Source organism: Gossypium hirsutum, chromosome A10 (assembly GCF_007990345.1).
Source record: "Gossypium hirsutum isolate 1008001.06 chromosome A10, Gossypium_hirsutum_v2.1, whole genome shotgun sequence".
NCBI classification, from domain to species: domain Eukaryota; kingdom Viridiplantae; phylum Streptophyta; class Magnoliopsida; order Malvales; family Malvaceae; genus Gossypium; species Gossypium hirsutum.
Genome location: NC_053433.1, coordinates 115,857,363 through 115,884,620, shown reverse-complemented (window position 1 = coordinate 115,884,620; position 27,258 = coordinate 115,857,363). Strand labels below are relative to the sequence as shown.

The window sequence follows — 27,258 nt, the reverse complement described above, 5'->3', positions numbered from 1 at the left end:
AACTTTTTGTATTTTTATTTTTTGAATATTTTATAAATTTTAAATTATTTTTTGATGTGACATGTAAGACAAATAGTCTCATGTCAGCATAAACTATACATGGATTGTCGCGCGGCTTGCCACACCAATTTCATTAAAAATTTAATTTTTTAATCAACACTTTTATTAAAAAGAAAAAAAAACAATTTCACTCCATTTAAAAAGTTGACAGAAAAATTTAATAAAAAAAAGAATTGTACAGGCCATTTTGGCCCCAAACCCACTTTCTAATCCCTAAAACCCAAACTAAACCAAACCAACTAACCCCTAGCCCAAACAAATCAAAGCCCCAACCCAAACACAAAACAAAAATCAGAAAAAGAAACCTAAAAACCCTAGCCGCCTTTGACCCTTGTCCCATCCACCACCGACGTCTGCTCCATCGCCCTTGTCACGTCCACCGCCCATTTTCCTGCAAGAAAAACAGAACAAGAAGAAAGTTGTAAACGCCTATAAAAGGCTGAATTCATTACCATTTGTAACATTCGGCATTGGTGAAATAAGAACAACATTTTGGTTTTAAATACAGAACACAAAAACAGATCCGAAGATAAGCATAAAGTCGCAGCGAAAAAACAGAGAAGGCAGTCCAAAGATTTCGAGCCGAAGGTTTATCCATCTTCTTTTTATTTTTCCTTATTTCGGACCCATTCATACATATCTTTCTCTATTTTATATTTTAAAAAACAGCATACACGAATATATAAAAAGAATAAAAAAATATACCCTTTTTTGGATTTCCGGCCACCGGGCGTGGCAGATGGGGACGATCCGGTGACCGGACCAGAGGGGAAGGAGAGAGGACCAAAGGATGCTCTCAGGTTTTTTGAAGAAAATAGAAGGAAAATGAAGTTTTTTGCAAAAACTTGGCCTTTTATAATACTACCGAAACGACGCCGTTTCATTTAGCTGCAAAACACTCCAAAACGATGTCGTTTTGAGGTGACCCGACCCGATCCAACCCTCTCCACTCAGGATCCGCCCGTTGTTGTTTAAAAAGGGTTATTTATCCTTTTGATCCCTCCGCATTTTGAGTTACTTTAATCTAGCCTTTTTTGTCTTCTTAAATTCACCCCGTATTTTTAATTGTTTTTCATTTTGGTCCATTGAAAAAATTGCGCACATAGGGACCAAGGATATTTATCCGATTAGTCCCCATTATTTTCAGAGAATGATATTATGGTCCTTATCAACCTATTTCCTTTTATTGCTTGCAATTTATACCTTTTTAATTCACTTTAATTTCAATTAAATCTTTTATTCATTTAGTTTCAGCCTTTTAATTAGTTTTATCATTATTATTATCATATTATTAGACAAATTAATTCTATATTATTATTATTACATCATATATTTTCTTTTCGTATCTACTCACATTATTATTATTATTATTATTATTATTATTATTATTATTATTATTATATCTTCTTTTTACTTATGTGGTATTGTTATTATTGTATTAACCAATTTAATATTATTATTGCCACTATTATTTTCCTTTTTTATTTACTTACTGGTTATTATTATTAGACTAATCTGATATATTATTACTACATTCCTATTTATATTTATTTTCTTATTCTAAAACTACTATTATTTATCTAATCTTTTTTATCTATTCCTATTGTTGTTATATTTCCATTTATTATATTATTTTCATTATTTTTCTTTATATAACCGTATTTTATTTTTACTCTCGTTATTATTTTATTTATTTATATACTTTTATATAGTTTTTAAACTTTAGGTTTTTTATTATCAACATCATTTTTATTTTTATTACTATTATCATTTTTTTAAAATTATTGTTACTATTATATTATTTTTTATTTAATATATTATTATTATTATATTTTTACTACTACTACGACTATTATTATTATTATTATCTTATTTTATCATTTTTGTAATTACTATTACTATTGTATTATGACTATTATATTTTCATCTATGTTTATTTTCCTATTACTCATCTATTTATATTTCTTATGTATTTATATTTTCATTATTATTATATTTTAGATATTATATCTATATTTATATTTAGGTATTAATATCATTATTTTACTATTGTTATATTTTTCATACTATTATTACTATTAGCACTATTATTATTTGCTATTATTTAATATATTATTTTTTATTACTATCATTGCTATTTTTATATTGTTATTATTACTATTATATTATTGTATTATCCTTACCTATTACTCTTCAAATTATCTCATTTTATTTTTATTCCTCATTCGTTGCATATCATTTATTTATTTATTTATTTTTTTCTTTTTACATCATTTCAAATTTAAAGATTTTATTCCTTGCATTATAACCATTAATATTATTATCATTACTATCATTCCTTAAATAGTTCTGCATAATATTTATTCGTTTACTACTAGTTCTTTCTTAATTTCAAATATTTTTTTAGCTTATTTACTATTTCATTTACTTATTATTCGTTTGACGCATTTATTTTATCTTTGTTTTTATCGTTTTCGTTCACCTTTGTGTTCATGTTTATCTTGTTATGATTATCGATTTTTATTTGTTATGCATTTTTTTTCTCATTCCATCACGAATTTAGGTTTTATCCAACCCAATAAAAATTCTTTCGTAAAAGTAAATATTCCGTATTTGGTAATTCGAGACAATCGTGCCCTAACTTACTGGGTTTCGACTTTTCTCATTTAACCTAAATACGAAATACTCTTTTAAATTGCAATACGAGTTTTGAAAAATACTTATCCTCGGGGATACGAGCTATCGTTCCCTAACTTACCGGGTATGACATTTTGTTAGCTCGAAATAAGATTTTCACAAGTAAAGGCAATATTCGGTGTTTGGAAATTCGAGGAAACGCGCCCTAACTTATTGGGTTTCGATTTTTCTCGTTTACCCTAACCAACCGAATATCCTTTTAAAAGGGGGTTAAAATATACGAATTTTTTTTAAATAAAGGCAAGCTCGTTCTCAAAGTTCGATATGCCGTGTCCTAACTTACTGGACATGGTATTTATTACTTCGAGACGAGAAGGTCTTTAACATTTGAGCCTTTTTTACAAAGAGGGATCGTATTTTAAATTCTTTCAAGTTTTCAAATTTTCAACACTAAGACATTAATTAATCAACTAGGTACCAATTTTGGGCGTATCGAGGGTGCTAATCCTTCCTCGTGCGTAACCGACTCCCGAACTCGTTTTCTGATTTTTTGTAGACCAAAAATTATCGTTTTAGTAAATCTTGACTTTTATTAAAATGATTAATTTAAGGTGATCCGATCACACCTCATCAAAAAGATTGGTGGCGACTCCTCTATTCATTTTCATTTTCAAAATCTAAGTCGTTTTCGTTTTTCCAAAAAAAATGGTTACGACAAGAATAATGGTCAAATTGACTAAAATATAAACGTTAAAAGCTAAATTTGACATTATACCAAAACATGCAATTTTATGAGAAATTGATAGGGCATTAATTGATGAACAAGTTTAATAGATTTCTTGTTATTAACAACTTCAATAGCACGTAGTGTTAATGCATACAAGAACATAGTTAACCTTCTCTATAATAATCTTATTTATGTTATAGAAAAGTGGTTGTTATACATTTATAACCATATTCGAGACACCTATAATAACATTCGAGATTTAAATTATATTTAAAATTTTAAATTAAAAACTATAACATATTAATCAATAAGATTTATAGTGTATCTTTAATAAAATTTCCTAATGTAATTTTGTTTACTAAATATTATTTTTATTTTATGAGAATTTTGATTAGAGTATTATTTAATCAACAAGTTTCATACACTTTCTTGTTAGCATCTTCAATGGCACCTTGGATTCTATTAATACAAGATTTATAGAGAAATCCAAGATAATCAATGATGTTATCCTCAAATGTACCTTCTAAAGGATCAATCTCAAATGACCAATTGACCAATGTTGACCCATCTCCATAATCTATAAGTTTCAAGGAATTTATAGATCCATCTAATCCCACATTGCTTGCTTCCATTTTGTATACATAACTATGTGATGTCAAGTCCATTGTGACCAACCTCTCTTTTATCCACGACCTTTCTCCATCTTGTTGAGGGAACATGAAGCCAGAAACTAGACAAACGTACCCAGGAACACCTTCGTCCCCTACTAAGTCTATGCACTGCTCGACCATCGGCATCCATTGTGATAACCTTTTTGATTGAGAAACAATGGTCCAAACCTTGTCAAGTGGTGAATCAACTATCCCACTCACCGATCCGTGCCATTTACGCTTCTTTCCCTCGGTTTCGACGGCCTGCAACGAAGTTGAAACTTGAGATCATGTAATGATATGAATCGAAGGGCAAAAAAAAAAAAAACACACGATGCTTACCATGTTATCGATGTTGTTCGGATTTATGATTCCCAAAAATGTTGTATATGTAATAGTCTGCAATTCTAATGTTTATAATAGTGTCAAGCTTTGGCAGGTATGTTCCTTTGATTATATCAACAATAAGGCTATGCATATGGGAGTTAAGTCCAATGCTTAAATTCTTAGTAATTTTCATTTCTTGTACTTTTTCGATGTTCGACCTGTCTCCGAAGTTCGAAAGTTTCGTAGAAGAACGAGAGATGCATTGGCACTGCAATGGCATCATAATTCAAAGGCTCATTGGTCCAACAAGTGCTCAAACTTTATAAAAGAAAATTTAATTAAGTCCCTCCAAACTTTTTGCATCCGATTGGGTTTTGCTTGATAATTTGACCTGTGAGACCTTTTGACCAATGCTGATCGTTAGAAACTAACGGCAACGCTAATATGACCATTAAAAGAAGCCATTTATCTTGACAAATTTTATTTTTTATAATTTTTTTTATGTTGTTAATCATTCTAGAATGAATCTACACACCAAGCTGTACAAATTCAAATTAGCCTAGACAACAATTTGTCTAAGTTCGTAGTATACTTTTTTTTAAATTAAAATATTTTTTAAAATTTTTTATTTTTGTTGATGTGTCACTACCACATCAGCAATCAATGTTGATATGAGTTATCACATCAGTATGTGCTGGTTGAGATGATATCTATTAACGGCCATGTTAGCGTTGTAGTTAGTTTTTAACAGTCATTATTGGTCAAAATTGTCAGTTCAAGACTCAATTAGGAGCAAAAGATTTGGAGGGACTTAGTTAATTTTTTTTTAAAAGTTCAAGGGCTTATTGTACCAACAATTCTTATTCAAAGCATTTCATTTCATTTCATACACTATTTCACAAAATTTATATCAGAAAAATATCAAGGAACCCCTTCATTTCATTTCTTAATTGGCGTAACATCAGTAATCAATGTTGACATGGATCGTCACATTAACATTTGTTAACTACGTGATGTCTATTAACAATTAACATTGGTCAAAGGGTCCCGCGAGTAAATATTGTCATTTCATAGACTAAATTGAATACAAAAGGTTCGGAGGCCGGGACTTAACTTTTTCTTTGTAAATTTCAAGGGCTTATTGTATTAATAAGCCTAATTCAAAGCATTTCATTTCATTTAATACACTATTTCACAAAATTTATATGGAAAATACTTAAAAGTTTTGTTTGAGATCATTAAGGTACAACGAAAACAAAATGTCTTGAAAAGGCAAACAAAAGTAAAAACATTGTTGCTTAAGCAGTAGCTCCAACAGGGACCCCTGCATTAAGCCTCGACGATCCGTATAACGTTTCTTCAAACCGTATAATCTCGTTCTTAGAACCGTACGCGACTTGAGTCCTATCGTCGAGGTTCTCGATCACTTTGTCAAGCACCGATTTTTGCCCATCGCTGCTATAACCACCCGCTTTCTCAATCAAGAACCCCAATGGTGCTACCTCAAATAACAATCTCAGCTTGGCCTTGGCAGATGGTGAGGCCACATTTGTAAATATTCCTTTCTCTTTAACAATGATCTTTAATGTAAAAAAAAACCCAAAACAAATATGCATTAAATCATTTAAATTTGATGAAAAAAATATGAATTATGATGAAAATTAATGTGTTTTAGAAGTATGGGATGTTAATACCTGGTTGACATCAGGTACCATTCCACCAGTGTACCTCAATGTGTATTTCTCTCTTACATAATAGTTGATCAACTGTTTCATAAAGAGCATAAATTAGTTTCAGAGTTAATTACACTAGATATCCTTGAACTAATATCATCAGTTTAAATTGATTTCCAAACTTTAAAATGTTTTAAATATATCTCTAAACTAATATTATCATTCTAAATTGATCCTCAAACTTCAAAATGTTCTAAATACATCCCCAAACTATCAAAGTTATATCAATTAGGTCCTTCTCAATGATGAAGCCAAAAAAAACTTTTTTTGGGGAGAGGGGGGTGTCGGAATTAAGTTATTTTGATAAGAATTAAAATGCAATTTCATCCTTGTATTAGCTAATATCTTTATAATTTTTTAAATGACTAAATTAAAATCTTATCATTTTTGGGGGTTCAAAGTGCAACTTTACCATTACTAAAATCGTTAATTTAACTATTAAATGACACATCAAATTTTATGTGATATAATTTAAAATGAAAATTTTAAAGAATAATAGAACATTGCAACAAAAATTTTGAAAGTAAAGACAAGTAAAAAAAAGAATGGACGATAAAGCTTCGAGAACCTCAAAACCAAAAATTTTACAGCATCTATTTTCTTTAAAATTTTTAATTTAGATCATGCCACATAATATTTGACGTATCATTTAACTGTTTTAAATTAACTATTTCAGTAATAAAAAGACCTGATTGACACAGTATCAATAGATTGGGAATATAATTAAAATGTTTAAAGTTTAAGGGCCAACTTAAAATGAAAATTATAGTTTGAGGATGTCTGGTGCAATTAACTTTTAGTTCATATACAAATATGTGTCATATACGTACTGTAAGAAAAATGAAAAGTCAGAGCAACATAATCGAACCTTGTCATATTCGGGGTTATCAAATGTAGCTCTCAAATTTCCAGGGGAGAACATTTTTCCTTCACCAATCTCATAAGTGTCCTTCACATGTTGCCATTTTCCTGATATATAATGCAATATTTTAGAGATCAAATTTTGATACTAAATGCTGTTTCTTGCAATGCAAGTTACCTTCATCAAGGAGGAGGAATTCATGGGTGCCAGGGATGTCCTTAAGTGCGAGAACATATGTTGTTCGAGGACCGAAAATTCCCATCGCGGCAGCCACTTGGTCTCGCCCCGTTACACCGGTTAACTTATCACCAGGCCAAACACCAAAGATGGTACCTACGGTGAAATTTGTATCGACAATGCTGGAACCATCGAGCGGATCGAAAGCAACACTGAATCCACCTATTTCATATAGAGATAAATTTATGACCACACATATAGTTTCAGTTAAACCATTGGGGACTAAAAAATTTGCAGACCTTCAGCAGGTCCTCCCATGTCTTGAAGCTCGGGAATTTCTTCGGAGCACGCGTATTTGCAAAAGTGCGAGTATGTCAAAGCCTAAAACATCATGGATTATAACAACAAAAATACCATTAATTTCTAGAAAAGGGCATCCCTTACACTCTGTAATTTTATCAAACACTTGGAATATAATATATAAACTATAAAGATATAGGTAAAAAAAACCTCTCTATCCCTCTCAATTTTGAAATTGGGCAAATTGGTCCCTCTCAAAAAAATTAGAACAATTTAATCCCTGTCAATTTCGAAAGTGACCAACTAATGACAGTTAATCATGACATTAATATTTTCCATCAGTTGCATATAGTTTTGATTGATATAATAACAATTTTAGCTCTCAAAGTTTACATATCCTATCAGTTTGGGCTGAATTTAACAAATTTATCCCACAATATTTGTATAAATGTGTAAATATCGAGGCTGAATTATTTAATTTTTTTAGAACTAAGACCAAAATGACAAAATAAGTAAACATCGAAGACTAAATTTGTTATTATACCAATTAAAATTATGTACAATTGATGGAAGACATTAACATTGTGATTAATTGCCCTCATAGTTGCTCACTTTCGAAATCGAGAAATTAAATTACATTGAGTTTTTTGAGAGGGATAAATTTACTCAATTTCGAAATTGAGAGGGACTATAAATCATTTTACCGAAGATATATCGTATTTGGTACCTCAAAAAGAAGCTTGTTGGCAAGTAGATCAACAGCAAGTTGTTCATCACCAAAGGAATTAACACAAGCAGTACCACCACATGAAGCTGTTCTAACTTTAAAAGCAATTGTTCTTAATGCTTCACCCATACACATCATTAATCTAATCAATGCCTTATCTGTTGTTGCCTTTGTGAGAAACTCTTCCTACAAAAATAACCCCCAAAAATCGAATCTTGTAAACCGATACAGACCGATCGAAGAATTTTTAATATATGTTTAAACTTACCAAAGACTCTCCAATTTCACATTTTGTCACTAGTGAAGTAGTGTGCTTTGCCTTTGAAACCTTCAATGATGACCTTGGAACAACCCTTAATGATTCTCCAAATAGTGAACTTGTTTTAAGGCTCTGCAATACATGTTATATACCAGTATAGTGAATTAAAACAGACCATACATGTATATGTATGTATGTATGCATGCATGCATGTATGTATGTATGTATGTACCTACCTTAGAGCTGAAGGAAGGAGATGTGGATGGAGGGGAGACTAATGCCGAGGAGTGCTTAGAAGAGACACCAGGAAGAACAATCCCACGAGCGTAGCACGTGACACTAGTCTCCATGTTTGGCAAAGTGGGTTTTCTTCTTAGAGCTGTGAAAGAGAAGAAGCTTTTGATATGAATCTTTGAGGGTGTATGAGTAGGATAGAAGATAAGTAGTTAATTGTGTGATGACACGTGGTGGAGAAAAAGGGATGGGTTAGGCTATGGTGAAATTAGAATCTCACATTTATTGTGTGGCTAAGGTTCTTATATTTTTGTAGAGAGATATGCGATAAGAGGAAGGTTGTCTTTGCGTGCTGATAAAATGTGATGTTTGAATAATTAGTTGGCATAATTTTTTTAGGTTTTATTAATTAATTAGTAGATCGATGATTAAATTAATTGAAACAGAAATTGATGGTTTAACCAATTTAACTGTTGATAAAATATTGTTTAAATAGTGCCACAATCGGATTGAATCGATTGAATCAAGAACCGGTAAGTATATTGATTCGAATAAAGGGATCGAACCGGTCTTTAAGCAAATCATTTGGAATCGATAAAAAATCAGCGATTGAATCCATTAAACCGATTTTATAATTTTTAATTAATTAATTAATATTAAACTGATAATCAAATTAATTAAACTAAAAATCGATGATTTAACTGGTTGAACTTTATAAATTGGTGCTAAGTGGCTAAGGGGCCTTTGCAACTTGGAAAAGGGAAGGCTAAATTTACTGACTGTTTCTGCATATGTAAGGATGTTAGCATGGGGAGGACCACGCTTACATCACCATTTTCTTCATTCATTGTACAATGTGCCTTTTTTTTAATAACTTTTTAAGGGATAAATCAATATTTAGTCCTTGAATTTAGTAATTCTTTTCACCTTGGTCCTTGAATATTTTTTCATGCACATTAATTTTGGAACTTAACAACTTTTTTTTTTCAATTTGGTGATGATGTGGCACAATCTTGGAATGAGACACCATCATACTTTGACAAAATTCAAGATTTGGGACCAAATTGGAAAATTCTGTCAAATTTTGAGACAATATGGACCTAAAAAAGTTCAAGACCAGGGTAGAAAAACGTAAGAAGATTTAATTTTCTAACTTTTAAAATGTAGTGACTAAATATTAACTGTATTAATGACTGGAGTGTGATTTTTAAATTAAAAAAAGTAAGATAATTTAATTTTTAACTTTTAAAATGCAGTGACTAAATCTAAAATTCTATAAAAACACAAGAACTAACAACATAATTTAACCTAACTTTGATCTTATGGTATCAAACTCAATCTTAATTTGTGATGTTCAACTATATATAGACAGTATCACATTAGAGTTCTATTTAATCTTAGTTTCTTTTATTTTTACCAAATTAGTGAAAATTAAGTTGGATTATATATGTAGGTGATATTAAACCTTCACTTAATGGATGATTTGCATTTTAGTTTTAGGTTAAAATATGAAATAGGTCCTTATACTCTTCACAAATTTAAAATTTAGTCCCTATACTTTTATTTTCAGGAATTTACTCTCTACTTTTTAGATTTTAAAATTCAGGTTCAATTTTTTTTGTTAAATTTGTTAGCGTGACATTCTTAAACTAAAAAAGTAGAGAGTAAATTCCTGAAAATTCAGGTTCAATTTTTTGTTAAATTTATTAGCGTGACATTCTTAAACTAAAAAATACTCACTTTTTAGTAATGTAAATAAAAAAAATAAAATTATAATGGACTTGGATTTAACAAAATAATATTAATAGTTAAACTTAAATTTTATAATTTAAAAAATAGAATAACTAAATTTTTAAAAATAAAAATTTAATGACTAAATTTTAAATTTATAAAAGAAATACAAAAACTTATAATATATTTTAAGTTCGGGTTTTTTTTTTAAGTTTTTGGAAGTCACTAAAATTTGGGCGTTTATATTATTTAGGCTTCAATCATAAATTTGAGCCAAAATAGTACCAATTTGATTGGGTTTTGGGATTAGGGTTTACCTAAGAAAACCCAAGAAAAGATGCTCTATTCCACGTCCTCGACCTCTTGTTCAAAATAGATTTATCCACTCCATCAAATTAATTTGAATCTAAACTTGATTCAATTTTGATTTACTGAAAAAAATTAATTTCAACCCATTCAACCCGAATTAAAAAATTATTTAAATTATAAAAAACTCAAATCTATAATAATAAATGTTCGAGATAAATTAAATCTAGAATGATTTTAAATCTAAAATAACATAAACTAAAAATGATCTAAAGAATAGGGTTCGAGCCTTGAAAATAATAATATTAAGAGAGACAACCATAAACCCCGAACATAAACCGTAAAATGATTAAATTAGATAATAACACTTTTAATCCCTTACATTTATTCATTATTTAATCTAAGTTTTTTTAAGTAAAATTTTCAGTTTCCCAAAAATTTATAATTTTATTTTCACATCTCAATACTAAAATTCATGGCTTCACCTCGGGGGATGGGTGGTCATCAAAGACTACAGAAATGATTTTATTGAAGGTTTGGAAATTACTCAAACAACTCATCTTTTCGAAATTAAATATTAATTTATTTATTTTGAACTAGATTCGAAAAAATAAATTTATACCCGATCTGACTTGATATACCACAATTTTTAATTTTTTTGAAATTTTATTGAAATAGAATAATATTTTTAATTCTTTATTACTTTATAACGATACCATAATAATTTTCTAGGTATAATTATGCTAGAGCAAATATTAATATAATTTTTATTATCATCATATACTTTAAACTAATATTATAAATAAAAAAATAATATTTTGATAATTATCTCGGGATAATACAAGTTTTTCTTAAACCCAATCCGACTAATTAAACAATTAAATCCGTCCAACCTCCCATCGGAACTCGAGATGATATCATCAGAAAAATCCTTTATACAAACAAGTTCCGGGTAAACTTCAAAAATTTCAAATATTTTAGTAATTATCCTAAAGCAATAGGGGAGAGTAATTTTCAGTTAAAACTGAGAAACCTAACTCAAGCGGTTTAGTCGGCTTTAGTTTGGGCAGTTTGTGTGGTTTTTTCAGTTATGGATTCGGTTTGAGTGATTATTTTAGTCAATTATCGGTTTTTAAATTTTCAAATCGATCCGATCAAAAAATTTACTTAATTTTAATATATTTTTAATTATTTATAATATATTAAAGATATAAAATAAATATATATTATTTAAGCTCAATAATTAAAGTCAGTTAAATCAGATCAGTTATATTGATTTTGGAGCTTTGATTTGGTTAAGTACATTTTTTAGATTATAATCCGTAAATTAATAAAAAAAAATCAAATCAATCCAAAAAGTCGAATTTTTCGTCACGAAATCTGAAAGGGTATGATTAAAAAAATCATTTTTATATACACAAATTATTAGATAAAATTCAAAATTTCCATTTATATTCGCTGTTATATCTTAAAGGATATAAATGCTGAATCTTTCCAACTAGATTGAGAATCAATTTGACTACCAAACAAATATCACCAATATGGCTTCTTTCCAACATTATTGGTGGGTTCTCTGCAATGCATGATTAAGATGGTGGGCCCCATAAATGATATTTTTGCATCAAATAATAATAACATTTAGTCCCTGAATTTAGTAACTTTTCACAATTTGATCCTTGAACATTTATATATATTAATCTTTGAACTTGTACTCCATCCAGCAATTTAGTTCTTTTATGAAGGGATAATATAATTTTTTTTTGACCCTGGACTTAAAAACTATGTCAATTTTGGTACATGAATTTTGATTCCATCAAGATTTGATAGTATGATCGATGTTCTTGGAATATAACTGGATTGGTAGGTCAATCCGAATGGACCAAAAACCAACCAAAATATTGACTCAAATAAGGGATTGAACTGATTGATTCGAAAACAAGTTGAATCAATTTAATAAATTTTAAAAAAATTTATAAATTTTTAATTACTTAGTTAATTATTGTTGATTTAGCAATTGAACAGATAGAACTGATTGAATCGGGATCCATTGGTCTAATCAGTTCAGTTATTAAAACATTGTATGTGACACTTTAAATTTGTCAATCTTTTTTTATTTTCAAGTGATTATATGAAATAATTTCAGAGTATCACATCATCAAATTTTTTTATTTTTTTCCAAATTTAGGGACCAAAATGAATTTAATTGTCAATTTCAAGTACTAAAATTGATAAAAATATATATATAAATACTGATCTAAAATATATCTGGACAAAATAACGTCTAAACTCATTTGAATTTAATCATTTTTGCAAAAATGGCCATTGGCTATCATCATTTACGAGGTGCCAAAAAAAAAAAAGGAAGTTTCTCCACGAGAAAGAAAGTTTTTCATTTACTTTCTTTTATTTTTTGGTCTTTTAGTTCAGTTCTGAACTTTTAATGTTTGATTTTCTTACAACTATAACCCCAACTTCTTCAGATGCCTCTCTTTCACCTTCTGTATCTCTCTGGGTTTTGCCTTCCTTTAAGGTTAGTTTCAGATATAGTTTTTTTCTCCATTGTTTTATGGTTACTGGTGCTTATTTATGGTTTTTTTTTTGTTTTGTTTTTTTTTTCATGTCTTAAAAGATTAAAAGATGAATTGGGCTTATGGATTTAGTTTCGGATAGAATCAATTTGAATTATAAAAATTTTCGAGTAATTTCAATTTCGGATCATTTTCGATTTGAGTTATATCTGGATAGGTTTCTTTTTCTGTCAATATTACTTGTCTGAATTATAACATTTGAAACATGATGAGAATGAACTCAGATTTCAGGATTTGAGTGTTAGTTTCAGACATAGATATGTTAAAATTTTCTCGATATTTCCACGTTATTCGAGGGTGAAGATTGTATTTTTACCTACATTTAAATTACATAGTATTAGGCACGAAAAATCGCCTTAATTAATTGTTTTTCTTTTAGGTAAAAGCATGACCAAGATTATTATATTAAAAGTTAAATTGTATTTTGCTCCCTTTGTTCTTTAATCTTGATTAAAGGGATAAAAATGCAATCTAAATAATATTACATGTGCCACCATGACAAATTTTTACTTTCTTTTCATGTGCCTATAAATGTAACAATGAAGCTAAGAACATTTGTTGTAGCAGGTGACCCTTCTATGATTTGGAAGGAATCTGAACCAAGAAATATTCGCAGTGCCGCCGTGTTATCGAGCTAAATAGAACCACTATGTCGGCTTACGGCCATCAAATGGAACGCGAATTCTCCGCTCAGAGTCTTTTAAGCAGGGGAAACACCGGTAATATGTCGCTACTTGAATTCTTATACCTGAATACCGATGCTTTTAAGTATATCTTGCTTGTAATTGTTTAACCAGGAACCGAGATGGGAAGCCGTTACGTCTCCGAGTCGGGATTCTACATGACATCTTTCGCCGCAACGATCTTCATCGCCAGTTTAGTAACCATCGGTGTCCTGTTAGTAACTTCAGTAGTTTCATTAGCGGTAATGTTGCAATCATGTGAGAATAAAAGCAAAGGAGTCGTGGCGACGATAGATAAAGCCAACGATAATCACCATTACTGCGAGATTCTCGCCCTCCACGGTGAGCTCAACGGCCTTAAACCCGACAACGTCCCTCCGCTCTGTAGGAACCTTGCCGTTCAATACATCGAAACAGGAGGATACAGAAGAGACTTGGATTTCGTAATGCGTATGATCGAAAACTTTTTCGATACTGTTTCACCGTCGAAAAATCAAACGGATGCAGTGTTAATAGACATCGACAACATCCTTGTGTCGGATCCGAGCGTCCAACGGATACTCGAATCGTACACGAAACTTCATTCTAAAGGATGGTTATTGATTCTCTTATCAAGAAAACATGAGAAACAACGACATGTTACCATTAAACACCTTAATTCTATAGGATTTAATGGTTGGTCTTCATTGATTATGAGGTAAAAAAAAAACTAAAAACAATTCTTATTTTCTCTGCATTGTTTTTTTTTTTTTTATGTGGGAATCATCCGTGCATTGAATTTTCCGGGAAAATTTTGTTTGCAGGTCGGATTTAGAAATGGAAATGGAAACAAGGGAGTATTTTTGTAGACGAAGAACTGAAATGAAGGAACAAGGTAATGAAATAATGAGTGTGATTAGCAGTCAAATGGATGCTTTAATGGGGTTGTCATTGGGAATTCGGCTTTTTAAGCTTCCAAATCCTCTGTATTATAATTTTGAAAATAACTATGAAAGCAGGATCCATGGGCTTGTACAAAGCGAAAATTAGATTCTAAGTGAAAAATTAAACCATTTAATTTTGGATCGGGCTTACGTTTTGAAATTCAAGGTCGGAAACTAGTTCAATTCGTTTTCAATTTTATGATATGTTAATTTATTTTATATAATGTCTATTTTTACTCATAATTAGATTTGTTTATAGGTCGAGTTATTCACCTAAACTTGAATGTACATATAAAATTTTAGAAAGTCTGGATAAAAATATTGAGCCAAAAAAAGATAGGTTCATTTAAAATATGGGCTGGGCTCGAATTAGGATGACTATATATAAAATTTGGATAAATTAAAAAAATATATAAATTATTTTTAAATTTGATTTAAAAACTAATATGGACAAGCCTAAAATGAACTTAGATTAGTCATTTACAAATATGAGTTAGATTAGGTAAAATTTTAGACTCATATTTTGAGTCAAGTTGATATTGGGTAACCATAAAATATGTTAATATCATATTTAGGCTTGGCTTGAACTTGGCCCAACCCAACCTATGAACACATCTATCGATAACTCCTCCTCAGGCCTTAAAACTAGCCTCGATTCTAACCCAAAATTTGATCCATCAACTTCATCTATGCTATTGTGCATTAATTTGCATTTTTAAATGGAATAATATTTGGTAAATTATCAGTAGAATTTTTAGACTCCATGAGTAAAATTAAAGATTGACGAGTGTCCTATAGGGGTATAATAATATTTAAAAAAACAAACATTTTAAAAAATAAAGACACATGATAATTTTTTAAGGTTACTTATGAAATAAAAAAATACACTACCAGTGGACTAAATATTAATCTTTTTCAATTAAACTTTCAATTAACCATATAAACAAATAGTTTAATTATAATTTTAGTCCCTTTGAAATTTAAAATTTAATCTTTTTACTTTAATTACCATAACAATCATCTAATTCAATTTAACATGATTTAATCTTTTAATTTATGGTATTAATTGTAGGTCCAAATCAAGAGCAAAGTTAAAATTTTGGTATTGGAGGACGAAATGGAATTATTAAAGCTAAAAATTTTATTTTAAAAGAACTTTGAACTATTGACAATTTTTAATTATCAAATTTGATATTATTCCATTTAATTAAGGAATTTCAAATTGATAAACTTTGACGCGAACCTACGTCCTCTTATATTGATAAGAATAACGATGCCAATAGAACTAAAACTTAATCAACAGAATTAAATTGTATTAGATTAAAGTAAAAAGATTTATATGAAAATCATATATCTTCAAAGACTAAATCTAGAATTAAATCTAAATCAACATACATAATGAGTCAAAATCACATACCTAGTGGCCTAAAAAGAGCTAAACAAAACCTCATCCACCATTAGCTAGAATGAAAATCATCATGGCAAAAGCTAGAATGACACACAAGAAAAGACCCAAAGTTCAAAATTAAACAAGAAATAGTAATATGAAGAACAAAACTAGAGTCTCATTCACATTCAAGCACATCATCATAAGATGATAAAGTCATGCAGAAATGTACATAAAAAAACCCCATAGAAAAAGATGAAAACAATCTAAGGCAGAGCATAGAAAATAGCAATCAAAAACAAGAAAATCCCCATTAACCCATAGTTTTTAACCCCACTAGAAATCTCTACATTGAATTTCCTAGTCATATTCTCTGTTAAAATCCCCCATTTCCTCCCTTTTACTTTGTTATTATCATTATTACCTCCTTCATGATCCATCAATTCGTAAACATATACCTCTGCTACCCCATCTTTCTTCAATGGTGTCCCCACCCCTGATTTCAAATGCCTTACCAATCCTTTCAAATACATCTCGGCGTACGCTTCATTCGCTTCGACTTCCCCGGCTTCACCTCCACCGCTCGGCCAACCGGTTTCAGCTACGATTACCGGAACACTTTCGTACCCCATTACCGCCATTGCTGTTAAAACGGAATCCGCCATCATGTCGAATAGGTTGAAGTATCGGACTCCGGTGACTAAATCGTCTCGGAAATTGAAAGGGTAGTCTTGAAACAAGGCGAATCCGACTGGGATTTCGCTGTTGAGACGGTAGAGATTGTAAGGGTAGAGATTGATCAAGAAAGATGAGTTGGTTTCTTCCAAGAATTGGAGTAAGGGTTTTATGATAAGGTCGCCGGCGGGTTGTTGGAATTCGGCGGAGGAAGGTGGGAAAGCGGTGGTAATGGTGGAAAAAAAGGAGAATGTGGTGGAGACGGGGATTTTTTTGATACCTAATTCATGAAGAGCTAAATGGAGGTTCCTCATTGCCGGGAGCAAATAAGGGGTGAAATCTTGTTCCGCGACGGAATCAAGGACGGCGTTTCCGACGGAAATGAGGGTGATTTTGGATCGAGGGTAAAAAGGGAGGACGTGACGGTAAAGCCAACGGAGAGCAAGGGAACGGTTAGCGGCGACGGCGGGGAGAAGAGGGTTTGGGATTGAGAGGAAAAGGGAAGTGTTGGTGAATGCAAAGGCTTTGATTAGAGAAGGGTCAGCGTCTGGGAGACGGACGTTAGGGATCTTGAGGGTGGAGATGGTAGCAGAGATCTTATCCGGCGGTGGTGATGCGGTGGTAGTGGTGGTGGAGTAAGTGACTCCGATTGAAGGAAGTGAAAAACTGAAGTGGATGAAGGAAAGTAGGAGGGAAATGAAGAGAAAAGAAGGCATTGTTTTGAGAGCTTCTTTTCTTTTCTCTGTTTGTCTGGGAGGAAAGAAAATAGAAAATGGAAATGAAGGACTTTTTAAGTGAAAGAGAAAGCGAGAGTTAGTTAAGTAGTGACAGTTAAAGGTGTTCGTTACTTTAGGCGGGAAAGTTTAGTTATGTTTAGGTGATGATTGAGTGCGGAAAGCTGTATTTTAATTTTTAATCTGAACCGTTGCATTTACATCCTTTTATTGATGTATTTGGGTTCGGATCCCATACTATTAGGATTTAGCCTGTGTGAGTTTGGATCTTATGAAAATTATGGATCTATTTATGGGCTAGCGTTGGTTGATTTGGGCCAAGATATGGGCTCTTTTTTTTATCAATTTTATTTTTTAGTTAAATTTAACAATTAAATTTTTAAAAATAGTTAAATCGTTTTTAACTGAAATACTAACTAAAGTATCCAATTTTTATCAATATAGGCGTGAAAATTCACGTGTACTTTATGTTGACACAGTACTATTTATCTCATATGTTATGTCAACAAATAACTTATAAATTATAAAAATGTTTAAAAAATAAAAAATTATAAAAAGTTCATAAAAATTCAAATAAATTAGCACGAAATATATGTGGATTGTTACGCAAGCTACCATATTTAAAAATTTAATGTTTTAGTCAATATCATTAAAAAAAGAGTAATTTGACTTTCTTTTTAAATGGTTAATGGTTAAATTCGACTCTTTTTAAAAGTTCGGAGGCCAAATTGAAAATTGATGTAAACATTAAATGTTAAATTTTACATCAAACCTTTTTTTTTTTAAATACAGATAGTAAAATTTTTTAACTCCATAAACCAGGTTAAGATATATGTCTAATGTGTTTAATTGATATTTAAAAAATAAATAAATTAGACATGGCATTTTTTTTAACTGCTACTCAAAGTCACATTCCTCATACCAGCTACCCGGAATGAACAAGCGAAAGGCAACTGCTCAAGGAAGTTAACTATCCACTCCTCCAGGCACTCGATCTTCTATTAAAGCTCACGTGAGATCAATTGCTTCATACTCTAGATTATAAAATGAATCACATATATTTTCATCTCATCAAAAGACATCCACCCTATACATCCCATAATAAAGACCTGATTGTGGATTCACTAAGTTAACACCATTTGTACTTTATCTATAAATAACCCCCAAGACAATGAAGAGGAGATCCACTCTCGAGCATACAAACCTACACTCAGACAACTTGCCTGCAGCATCTTATCATCACATTCTTTTAACCTACAATTCTTATATAATCTCCAATTCTCCACCTCCACTAGCCCACCATAATTTGTCTAGAGCTTCTTTTTTGGTGTTTACAAATAGCATGCCTTAATTAGTCATGTATATTTGCTTTTTAAATTTTAAATTAGTAGAATTTTCCAAATATTTATTAAAGAAAAAAATATCTAGAAAAAAATCCTGACAGAACATAATTCAGTTAAAATTAACATGAATCCAAAGGTATAGAAATCGACATGACACCAACGTTGTCAAATAATCAAAGCCACCATAGATGAGTTTGGTTGAAAACAATGACTTGTTCCATCCATCAAACCATATAATATAATATTCCTTATATATTATATATATATTATTCTCTTGTTTCTTTGAGTTATTTCCCAATAATTTCTCATTATCTATTTCTTCTCTAATTCCTTAGAACACCCTTTTGACTCTTTTACAGCTTTTGAACTTTCTCTTTAATTTGATTTCATTTTTTTGTTAATCTTATTTCATAGATCCAATACTTCCTTCTTTCAAAGGTACATTTTTCTTTTTAATCCCTTTATTTTTTAAAGTTTCAATCTTTGACTCAGTTTTTGTTTACTATTGGGTTTAAGCTCTCAAATTAGATAATCTAACTGGGTTTTGCATAAGAATTTTGTTTTCATTTATGATTCCTTTTGAAAATCCCAGATTTTAAGGATTAGAGTTCATGTTTTTGTTTATGGCTCCAATAAAGTTCTAAGCTTGATAGCTTAATTTGTTGGATTTTTTCACAATCTGATTCTGAAATTGTGTGTGTGTGTGTTTTTTTTTTGTTAGTATTAAACAACAAAATATTGAATTGAAGCTCTAGATCTAAAGCATATATTGGAGCCATGTCTTTTATTGGTACCCAACAAAAATGCAAGGCTTGCGAAAAGACTGTTTACCCAGTGGAACTTGTATCAGTAGATGGGGTTCCTTTCCATAAATCTTGCTTCAAATGCAGCCATTGCAAAGGGACATTAAAGGTAGCTTTTTTTAAATTGCTTTTCCTATGATTTTGCAGGTCATCTGTTTGATTAAATGTCAATGTTAGCTGAATATGCTTGTGTTTAGTACATTTGATTAGCTTTGAAGACAATGGTATATGAAACTATGAAGTATCTATTGCCTTTTGTCCGATTTTCAGCTACCGGTAACTCGAACACGATGAGTTGTTCATGTGGTAGATTTAGTTAATAGTTTTCGGGTTAGTTCATTAGCTCTTGGTTAGACTCTGTAATCAAATGTTTCTCAAAGCAGTAACTCAAACACGATCATTCTAGGTTCTTCGAACGTGACTTGTTTACGTGATATATTCAATTAATGAACTTCGTTTGGTGTATGTAATGAAGTTTCCGGGTTAGCTCAGTAGCTCTTGGTTAGACTGTAAAATCAAATGTTGCTTTAACTCGAACACAATTGTTCTAGGCTGTATGAAAAAGAGTTGTTTGCGTGATACATCCAGTTGATGAACTTTGTTTGGTGTATGTAATGAAGTTTTCGGGTTAGTTAAGTAGCTTTTGGTTAGACTGTGTAATCAAATGTTTCTTTAACTCAAACATGGTCATTCTAGGTTCTTTGAACAAGAGTTGTTCGCGTGATAGATTTGGTTATGAACTCTGTTTGGTTTATGTAATGAAGTTTTTGGGTTAGTTCAATAGCTCTTAGACTGTGTAATCAAATGTTGCTTTAACCCAAACACGATTGTTCTAGGCTCTGTGAACACGAGTTTTTCACATGATAGATTTGGTTGATGAACTTTTTCTTGTATGTAATGAAGTTTTTCGGGTTCTAATGTAACCACTTGGATCTTATATCTATCTACAGTGGGGTAATTATTCATCAATGGAAGGTGTTCTTTATTGCAAGCCTCATTTCGAGCAGCTATTCAAGGAGGCGGGTAACTACAACAAGAATTTTCAGTCACGTAAGTCTTTTTTCATTTTCTCTTGCTGGGTGGAAGTCATCAACATTATTTTACCGGTTTGATTTGACGTTAATTTTATTGTCTGCAGCTGCCAAGTCAGCCGAGAAGTTAACTCAACTGGTAAATCTACCCTGCAACATTGTTTATGTTTGATTTGAGTAGAAAGTTGCATTATAGGAGATTGCTTGCTGATTCCCAATAGCTTGTGTCGGTTTCAGACAAGATCGCCTAGCAAAGCGGCTGGCATGTTTTCCGGGACACAAGACAAATGTGCTACCTGTGGGAAAACTGCTTATCCACTCGAGAAGGTAAAATTTGAAGATCTCATTAAGTCATTGTGTTGAAAATGCATCTTTTTTTAAGCGATTGTAAGGTGCCATAGGGAAGAACAGAAATGATCATAGGTATTAATCGCAGCATGGGGGGAACACGCAGGATGACCAATGATCAACCTCCTTAAGTTTATACTAGTCATCATCGATTTTTAACTTTATGAGGTTTATCCCAATGAAATATACTTTGTTTCCCTCTTGCATAAGTTAGGTGATCTCAGGGTGTCCTTGTTTCGTTAGCCAAGTTCTCGAACTAATCAAATCCAGAAAGCATAAAGCCTGTAGTAGTTTCTTTAGACATGCAGGGTTAGTGCAGCTTGGTTTGCCTTCTACATTATGCTTTATTTCATGCTAAAACGGGGGCACCTCTCGGAAACGAGAGGTATGAATCGGTTTAGAATCATGCACATTCCATTCAGAATAACCAATTGCTCTCGTAAAATTGGTCGATGTAAGCATCGGATCATGAAATGTGGCTTCTTTGTGCTTAATTTTGATAGGTAACAGTGGAAGGTCAATCTTACCACAAATCATGTTTCAAGTGCTCTCATGGTGGTTGCCCTATAAGCCCTTCAAATTATGCAGCACTTGAGGGCATTTTGTATTGTAAGCATCACTTTTCCCAGCTTTTCAAAGAGAAAGGAAGCTACAATCATTTGATCAAGTCCGCATCGATTAAGCGCACAGCCACCTCTGTTCCAGAAGCTTCATAGAAATCCCTTTTTTTCATGTTTTTCTTTCTGTTCTTGTGTTTGCTGGATTTTTTTCCTTACGAATCCTTTGATTTATGTTTATGAACAAAAAAGGGGAAGAAAAAACTTGAATTTCCTCTATGGCTTATTCACCTGCAGATATGTAATGGCATTTTATTGATGGATGGATATGCAATCTCCAAATTAGAATTTGTAAAAAAAACCCTTGTTTTGTTTGCATGATACTACATGTTGATGTACTTTTGATGTTTGCCTTGCTTTAAAGTTCCTCTCATCTTCATTTTCATGTATATGAATGTATCTATGTATGCATGTATGCATGCATTCTCCAAATTGGAATTTGTAAAACATCCCTTGCTTGCTTGCATGATACATCGTGTTGATGTACTTTAGATGTTTGCCTTGCTTTAAAGTTCCTCTAATCTTCATTTTCATGTATATGTATGGATCTATGTATGTATGCATGTGCATGTATGTATCATGCATGCATAGATGGATGAGGATATGCATTCTCCAAATTAGAGTTTGTAAAACAACCCTTGCTTTGCTTGCGTGAGACAACATGTTGATGTACTTTTGATGTTTGCTTTAAAGTTCCTCTCATCTTGATTTTCATGTACATGTATATGCATGCATGCATTCAACATGTTAGTGTTTTGACTATCAATGATAGCATGTATGGAACCTTTTTTGATAGGCAAATTGCCTGTTATGCATGAATGCACCATATGATAACTTCATGAATGTTTCATGTTCTAAATACATCATCATATGCATTCATAATTCCCAGCATATAAAGAAACAAGATATCAACACATTAAACAAGAAAATGGTAAAATTATGATTTTTTTTCCTTTTTCCATTAATAATCAATATTAGAAATGTTAATAACAGATAACACTATGTAAAGACCAATTCTACAACCTTTTTTTTGTTCTCTTTTCCTGAAAGAATTTAAAAAAAAAAAAACATAAAAATGAAAATCGACCAAATCCGGGCTTATTCGAGTTTCCTAATGGTTGACTAATCCTGCATAATGTCAACGATAAAAAAATACGAAAAAACCAGTTTCCCAGGCTTTAGGGAAAATTTTAAAAGAATCTAAGGTGCAAAATCCATGTCATCATGTTGCTACCACATCATCCTCTCCGAACATTGTCGATGTTCTTTGCAATAAAAGGAAATGAAATATATGACCGGTAACGTACGTACCGTGTTTTCCCAGGATAGTCTCATTTGTTTCGTTTCTTAGCTTCACTGTAGAGTATAACCCCAAAGACTGTGAGTGTATAACCGAGCATTCCGGTGACGGAAACTGGGTTTCTAAAAATTAAAATAGAAACCACCACAGCTACTGCTCCTTTTGCATTTCCTAGAACCTGCAAGAGCAAAACATTTCAGCATCCCAAAAAGCTTAGCTTAACGTTGTTTTGAATATAGGCAATGGTGATACCAAAACAAAGGAATGCGTATATATGAAACCGACTGACAATAGTTACTTATATGGAGAGTCTATATCGATGTTCGAAGCAGGTAATCCTGGTAAAAGTATCATGGAGGCCTTGTACTAAGAGTCAGTTGCATTTTGTTCTCACTAATAAAAAAGTGAGCAAATTAGTCCTTGTACATTAAATAAAAAGCAAATTGGTCCTTTTTGTTAAAAGCTTCGTCTATTTCTACTGTTAAAAACCGGTCCTCATACATCGGAATGAGGTACACGTGACACACCACATTTAACTTTCTGGTTATTCTATCAGCTATGTCAGTTTTTAACAATAGAAATGAATGAAATTTTTAACATAACGAACCAGTTTGCTCTTTGATCTAACATACAATGACTAATTTGCCCATTTTTTGAGTAAAGGGGGCAAAATGCAATTCGACTCCTAATATAAAGGCCTCGATAGTACTTTTACTACCTAAACCTTCATAATCTAGCAAGTCTACTTATGTCAATTTAATTCCATTACACATAAAAGGTACAGAACGAATTTAATGAATTCCTAAAAGCCGAAAATTTTGGGGAAAAGCCAGCCATAAGTAATCACACATATCATACCTGCAAAGTGAGGGCGCTAGTGTGCTTTGTGACCAAAAAGTTGGTCAAATTCACGAAATAAGCGAGTGCTGAATTGAATATTAGATACCAAACGATCTTCATGTCATCTCTAGCAAGGGCAATGGTTATACCGACCACGTTTTCTTCCATAATGAGCGCTGCCGGAAGTAGAAACACAACAGCTATCGGTGCCATGTAGAGAAGGAGGTTCATGGAATTCAGCTTCTCGCTGAAATAAAATCACAAGAACTTTTCAGTGCTCGTTCTAATCCCTGAACTCAACATAAGAAAAGCTATAAAATCTCCTTACCCTTCGGAAGAAAGTAAAATTCCTTGTAAAACCGACTTGAGAGCTCTTGCAGCGGTAGCTGCAACGCACATGATGAAACCAAATAGATGGAAACTCGGTTCACCCTATGGCCATGGAAGAAGAAAAGCATATTAAATGTGAATAATGCAGAATACAGGGTTTTAATTTATAAAAGGTAAAAGGAGGACATTTGACGGTTTTTTCAATAAAATAGAGCAGAAAAACCCAAGACCAGACACTTCTAAATGCCACAAACGAAACATAGATTATGGTACTAGATACCAACAATTGAATAGAACTTAAAGCAAATGCCACAGATGGTAGTTTTTTTACAACTTCTACTACTCATAATTGTACCGTTTTTGCCTTGCAACTATTCAATTTACAAAATCCGAGAAAGGTCAGCATATATCACTTTCATTCAAATCATGCCACGTAATCACATTTCTAGAAAAAAAACTGAACTATTTATTAATTCAATCAATTTATCAATCAATCATCACAATATGATTTATAATAAACACTTGAGCTTTTCTTAAAAAACGAATCCGTGGCATGATTTAAACAAAAGTGACATATGCTAACATGGCATAATTGTTCCGAATTCCAAATCGGATTTAAGAATCTACTTCTTTCCAGCTAAAGAACACTTTTAAAACCGCTTATATCAAATCAAAATAGCAGCTTGAAATCATATATAGCCAACATAGTTCAATTGAAATAAAAGAAATCCTTTAAACATTCTATTCTTATCCTCCATAAATATGAAGCTAATAATATTCCCATTATCCAATAGAAAATATGAAAGCTTTAACAAAATTTCAACATGCTATTCATCCATGGAAGTACCATGGAAGCTCCTGTACTTAGTGAGATTGCATTGCATTTTGCACCTCTGACCTCTACTCAAAAAAAGACAAATCAATCCTTGCATTTCATCCATTTTTTATGTTAAAAACTGACATAAGTGACATGTAGCGTGACATATGTATCTTATGCTAAGGTACAAGGCCAGTTTTTAACAACAGAGATGAATGAAATTTTTACTAGAGGGACCAGATTTCCTTTGATCTCAAACTCCTAATACAACACCGTTCAAATCCTTAATAAATCCCCTAAAAAGGCTAACATTTCCATTAACCATAAAAAGTTATAAAAGTGACAAATTTAGCAGGCAAAACAACACAAATTTCAACAAAATTAAAAGTAAAAGCCATTTCCATAATTAAAAGCTACCGATTTCGATACCTAAACTATAAAAATAAAAAATAAAGGCAACCCATTTTCACTACGAAAAGAGTAAAGCTAAACAATTCATTAACCAACAAAGAAAAATTAGACAAATAAATACATACCCCACTGGCAATGATAACACCAGTAACAACAGGCACAAGTGTAAGGTAAGTAAGCCAAGCCTCCCTTTTCAAAGTCATTAAGTAAGCAAAGACCGCGGTGAAAAACGGCGTCGTAGCACCGATAGCCTGGTTGAAACTAACCGGCAAGTACCTCAATGAGATATTCCCAAACACCACCGACACACAAAAGACTAAACTCAAAGCCGAGATCTTCAAGAACTGAACCCTAGATCGAATCGTTTGCATTGGTACCATTTTCATCCATGCAATCGCGATATAGCTTAACAATGAACAAGCTGTCATGTGACACATGGTTAAGAAAATTGGGTATTTGAAGCCATAATTGCTTAGTAAATACTTGTTTAATAACAACACTCCAATATTGGACGAGTACCAGGATGTTACTAGCCCGATCGTGAAGAATCTCGAATTGGTTTTCATGGTTTATTGAATTTTTCTAAATTTTTTGGTGTTTTGAAGATCTGGGTATCTTTATTTTGAGGGAAAAGAAAACTGGGTTTTGAATATTATAAGGAATTGTTTGAAGGTGGATCTGAGTTGAACCTGAGAAAATTATGGGGGGGTGGAGGGGGCAATAATTTGATGAAATTTAGGTTATAAGGATCTAATTCCAAGGATTCAAGCTTCTCATTATAAAATCAAGGGACTAGAAATTGAAGAAAAAAATAGAAGATTTTACTAAAAAATCTAAAAAAAATCAAATTTTAAAAGAAGAAGAAGAAGAAAGTGGGTTTCTCTCTCTGCAAATTTCATTTGAAAGAACAATGTGAATATAAATGATAAAAAGGATTTTAAAGAAGAGAAGGTAAACGCGTTTGTATTTAATTTTTTATTTGGTTTTGGTTAGAATTTTTCATAAGTACTTATAGTTTTAAAAATTTAAGATTTAGTCCCTATATTTTTGTTTCGAGATTTAGCCCAACATTAACACTGTTAAATTTGTTTGTATGGTATTTTGAAATAATAAAAAGTACTATTAATAAAAAGTACTAACTTTATAGTCAGGTAATAAAAAATTTGGTGTAATTAACCTAAATTTAAGAAGAAAAAATTAAAACGATATCAATTAGACCTGAATTTCAAAAGCGAAAAAATAAATGACTAAATTCCTAAATATAAAAATACAAGGATTAAATTTTAAATTTTTGAAGGGCATAGGGACTTATGATGCTATTTAACCTTTGGTTTTTTTAAAAAGGAAGGGTTATTAATAAATTATTTTTTATTAATTATTTTTCATTTTAATTAGGAAACTATTGTGATTTATACAAGGAATTTTTTTTTTTGGTAATAAATTAGATTTTGTTATTTTTTTTGTTTAATAAATTAGATTAGAATCAATTCAATATTAAAAACTTCAATATATCTAAACTTAAATTTATCGATTGAGTTTTAATTCGATTGACATAGGTATTATTGTTAATACAAAAGAACGTTGATTTGAATGCGTTGAAACACATTATCTTCCTATTTATGGGTTGGGAGGGGTTATGGGTAGTTCTAGACATTGTGTCAAAAAGAGTTAATATGATCAAAAACTATAATGAGATTG

General features: G+C 31.4%; 6 protein-coding genes across 10 annotated transcripts; 2 read left to right on the top strand and 4 right to left on the bottom strand.

The window, feature by feature from the left end:
* Positions 1-3,831: 3,831 nt before the first annotated feature.
* On the bottom strand, positions 3,832-4,866 carry LOC107889668 (uncharacterized). Its single transcript, XM_016814220.1, has 2 exons — positions 4,834-4,866; positions 3,832-4,338 (listed from the first exon to the last, which is right to left on the bottom strand). Exons 1-2 carry the CDS (start codon positions 4,864-4,866, stop codon positions 3,832-3,834), a joined length of 540 nt encoding a protein of 179 aa, XP_016669709.1.
* Positions 4,867-5,614: 748 nt separating this feature from the next.
* On the bottom strand, positions 5,615-8,968 carry LOC107951495 (sedoheptulose-1,7-bisphosphatase, chloroplastic). The gene is made up of 8 exons (XM_016886568.2): positions 8,696-8,968; positions 8,469-8,591; positions 8,201-8,386; positions 7,473-7,554; positions 7,174-7,395; positions 7,003-7,103; positions 6,096-6,167; positions 5,615-5,981 (listed from the first exon to the last, which is right to left on the bottom strand). Exons 1-8 carry the CDS (start codon positions 8,807-8,809, stop codon positions 5,700-5,702), a joined length of 1,182 nt encoding a protein of 393 aa, XP_016742057.1. The 5' UTR covers positions 8,810-8,968; the 3' UTR covers positions 5,615-5,699.
* A 4,050-nt stretch (positions 8,969-13,018) lies between these two features.
* On the top strand, positions 13,019-15,058 carry LOC107951503 (uncharacterized protein At2g39920). 2 transcript variants are annotated; one of them, XM_016886574.2, is made up of 4 exons: positions 13,019-13,260; positions 13,886-14,037; positions 14,116-14,698; positions 14,805-15,058. In XM_016886574.2, the coding sequence occupies exons 2-4, from the start codon at positions 13,968-13,970 to the stop codon at positions 15,028-15,030; spliced, it is 879 nt and encodes a 292-aa protein (XP_016742063.1). In that variant the 5' UTR covers positions 13,019-13,260; positions 13,886-13,967; the 3' UTR covers positions 15,031-15,058. The 2 variants fall into 2 exon arrangements, with proteins under 2 accessions (XP_016742063.1, XP_016742068.1); XM_016886579.2 differs by having other exon boundaries at positions 13,026-13,260; positions 13,883-14,037.
* Positions 15,059-16,471: 1,413 nt separating this feature from the next.
* On the bottom strand, positions 16,472-17,777 carry LOC107953786 (glucan endo-1,3-beta-glucosidase 12). Its single transcript, XM_016889197.2, has one exon. It carries the CDS (start codon positions 17,700-17,702, stop codon positions 16,578-16,580), a length of 1,125 nt encoding a protein of 374 aa, XP_016744686.1. The 5' UTR covers positions 17,703-17,777; the 3' UTR covers positions 16,472-16,577.
* Positions 17,778-18,901: 1,124 nt separating this feature from the next.
* Positions 18,902-22,225, top strand: LOC107951526 (LIM domain-containing protein WLIM2b). 4 transcript variants are annotated; one of them, XM_016886612.2, is made up of 6 exons: positions 19,024-19,501; positions 19,813-19,975; positions 20,817-20,916; positions 21,005-21,036; positions 21,135-21,224; positions 21,749-22,225. In XM_016886612.2, exons 2-6 carry the CDS (start codon positions 19,841-19,843, stop codon positions 21,959-21,961), a joined length of 570 nt encoding a protein of 189 aa, XP_016742101.1. In that variant the 5' UTR covers positions 19,024-19,501; positions 19,813-19,840; the 3' UTR covers positions 21,962-22,225. The 4 variants fall into 4 exon arrangements, with proteins under 4 accessions (XP_016742092.1, XP_016742101.1, XP_016742111.1 ...); XM_016886622.2 differs by having other exon boundaries at positions 19,211-19,501; positions 19,819-19,975; XM_016886594.2 differs by having other exon boundaries at positions 19,216-19,501; positions 19,785-19,975.
* A 566-nt stretch (positions 22,226-22,791) lies between these two features.
* On the bottom strand, positions 22,792-26,506 carry LOC107951517 (probable sugar phosphate/phosphate translocator At3g11320). The gene is made up of 4 exons (XM_016886587.2): positions 25,686-26,506; positions 24,331-24,434; positions 24,021-24,249; positions 22,792-23,340 (listed from the first exon to the last, which is right to left on the bottom strand). Exons 1-4 carry the CDS (start codon positions 26,124-26,126, stop codon positions 23,194-23,196), a joined length of 921 nt encoding a protein of 306 aa, XP_016742076.1. The 5' UTR covers positions 26,127-26,506; the 3' UTR covers positions 22,792-23,193.
* Positions 26,507-27,258: the final 752 nt, after the last annotated feature.

What these genes read in the sequence shown, in the direction of transcription:
- LOC107951495 (XM_016886568.2), bottom strand. Translation starts at nt 8,809, where the DNA reads ATGGAGACTAGTGTCACGTGCTACGCTCGTGGGATTGTTCTTCCTGGT. An exon ending in CTCCTTCCTTCAGCTCTAAG is followed by an intron (nt 8,592 to 8,695) that starts GTAGGTACATAC and finishes CATGTATTGCAG; the next exon opens with AGCCTTAAAACAAGTTCACT. An exon ending in GTGAAATTGGAGAGTCTTTG is followed by an intron (nt 8,387 to 8,468) that starts GTAAGTTTAAAC and finishes TTATTTTTGTAG; the next exon opens with GAAGAGTTTCTCACAAAGGC.
- LOC107951503 (XM_016886574.2), top strand. Translation starts at nt 13,968, where the DNA reads ATGTCGGCTTACGGCCATCAAATGGAACGCGAATTCTCCGCTCAGAGT. An exon ending in TTTAAGCAGGGGAAACACCG is followed by an intron (nt 14,038 to 14,115) that starts GTAATATGTCGC and finishes TTGTTTAACCAG; the next exon opens with GAACCGAGATGGGAAGCCGT. An exon ending in TGGTCTTCATTGATTATGAG is followed by an intron (nt 14,699 to 14,804) that starts GTAAAAAAAAAA and finishes TTTTGTTTGCAG; the next exon opens with GTCGGATTTAGAAATGGAAA.
- LOC107889668 (XM_016814220.1), bottom strand. Translation starts at nt 4,866, where the DNA reads ATGGCTTCTTTTAATGGTCATATTAGCGTTGCC. An exon ending in ATGGTCATATTAGCGTTGCC is followed by an intron (nt 4,339 to 4,833) that starts GTTAGTTTCTAA and finishes ACTTCGTTGCAG; the next exon opens with GCCGTCGAAACCGAGGGAAA.
- LOC107953786 (XM_016889197.2), bottom strand. Translation starts at nt 17,702, where the DNA reads ATGCCTTCTTTTCTCTTCATTTCCCTCCTACTTTCCTTCATCCACTTC.
- LOC107951526 (XM_016886603.2), top strand. Translation starts at nt 19,841, where the DNA reads ATGTCTTTTATTGGTACCCAACAAAAATGCAAGGCTTGCGAAAAGACT. An exon ending in ATTGCAAAGGGACATTAAAG is followed by an intron (nt 19,976 to 20,816) that starts GTAGCTTTTTTT and finishes ATCTATCTACAG; the next exon opens with TGGGGTAATTATTCATCAAT. An exon ending in CAACAAGAATTTTCAGTCAC is followed by an intron (nt 20,917 to 21,004) that starts GTAAGTCTTTTT and finishes TATTGTCTGCAG; the next exon opens with CTGCCAAGTCAGCCGAGAAG.
- LOC107951517 (XM_016886587.2), bottom strand. Translation starts at nt 26,126, where the DNA reads ATGAAAACCAATTCGAGATTCTTCACGATCGGGCTAGTAACATCCTGG. An exon ending in GTGTTATCATTGCCAGTGGG is followed by an intron (nt 24,435 to 25,685) that starts GTATGTATTTAT and finishes CCATGGCCATAG; the next exon opens with GGTGAACCGAGTTTCCATCT. An exon ending in CTAGCGCCCTCACTTTGCAG is followed by an intron (nt 23,341 to 24,020) that starts GTATGATATGTG and finishes TTGCTCTTGCAG; the next exon opens with GTTCTAGGAAATGCAAAAGG.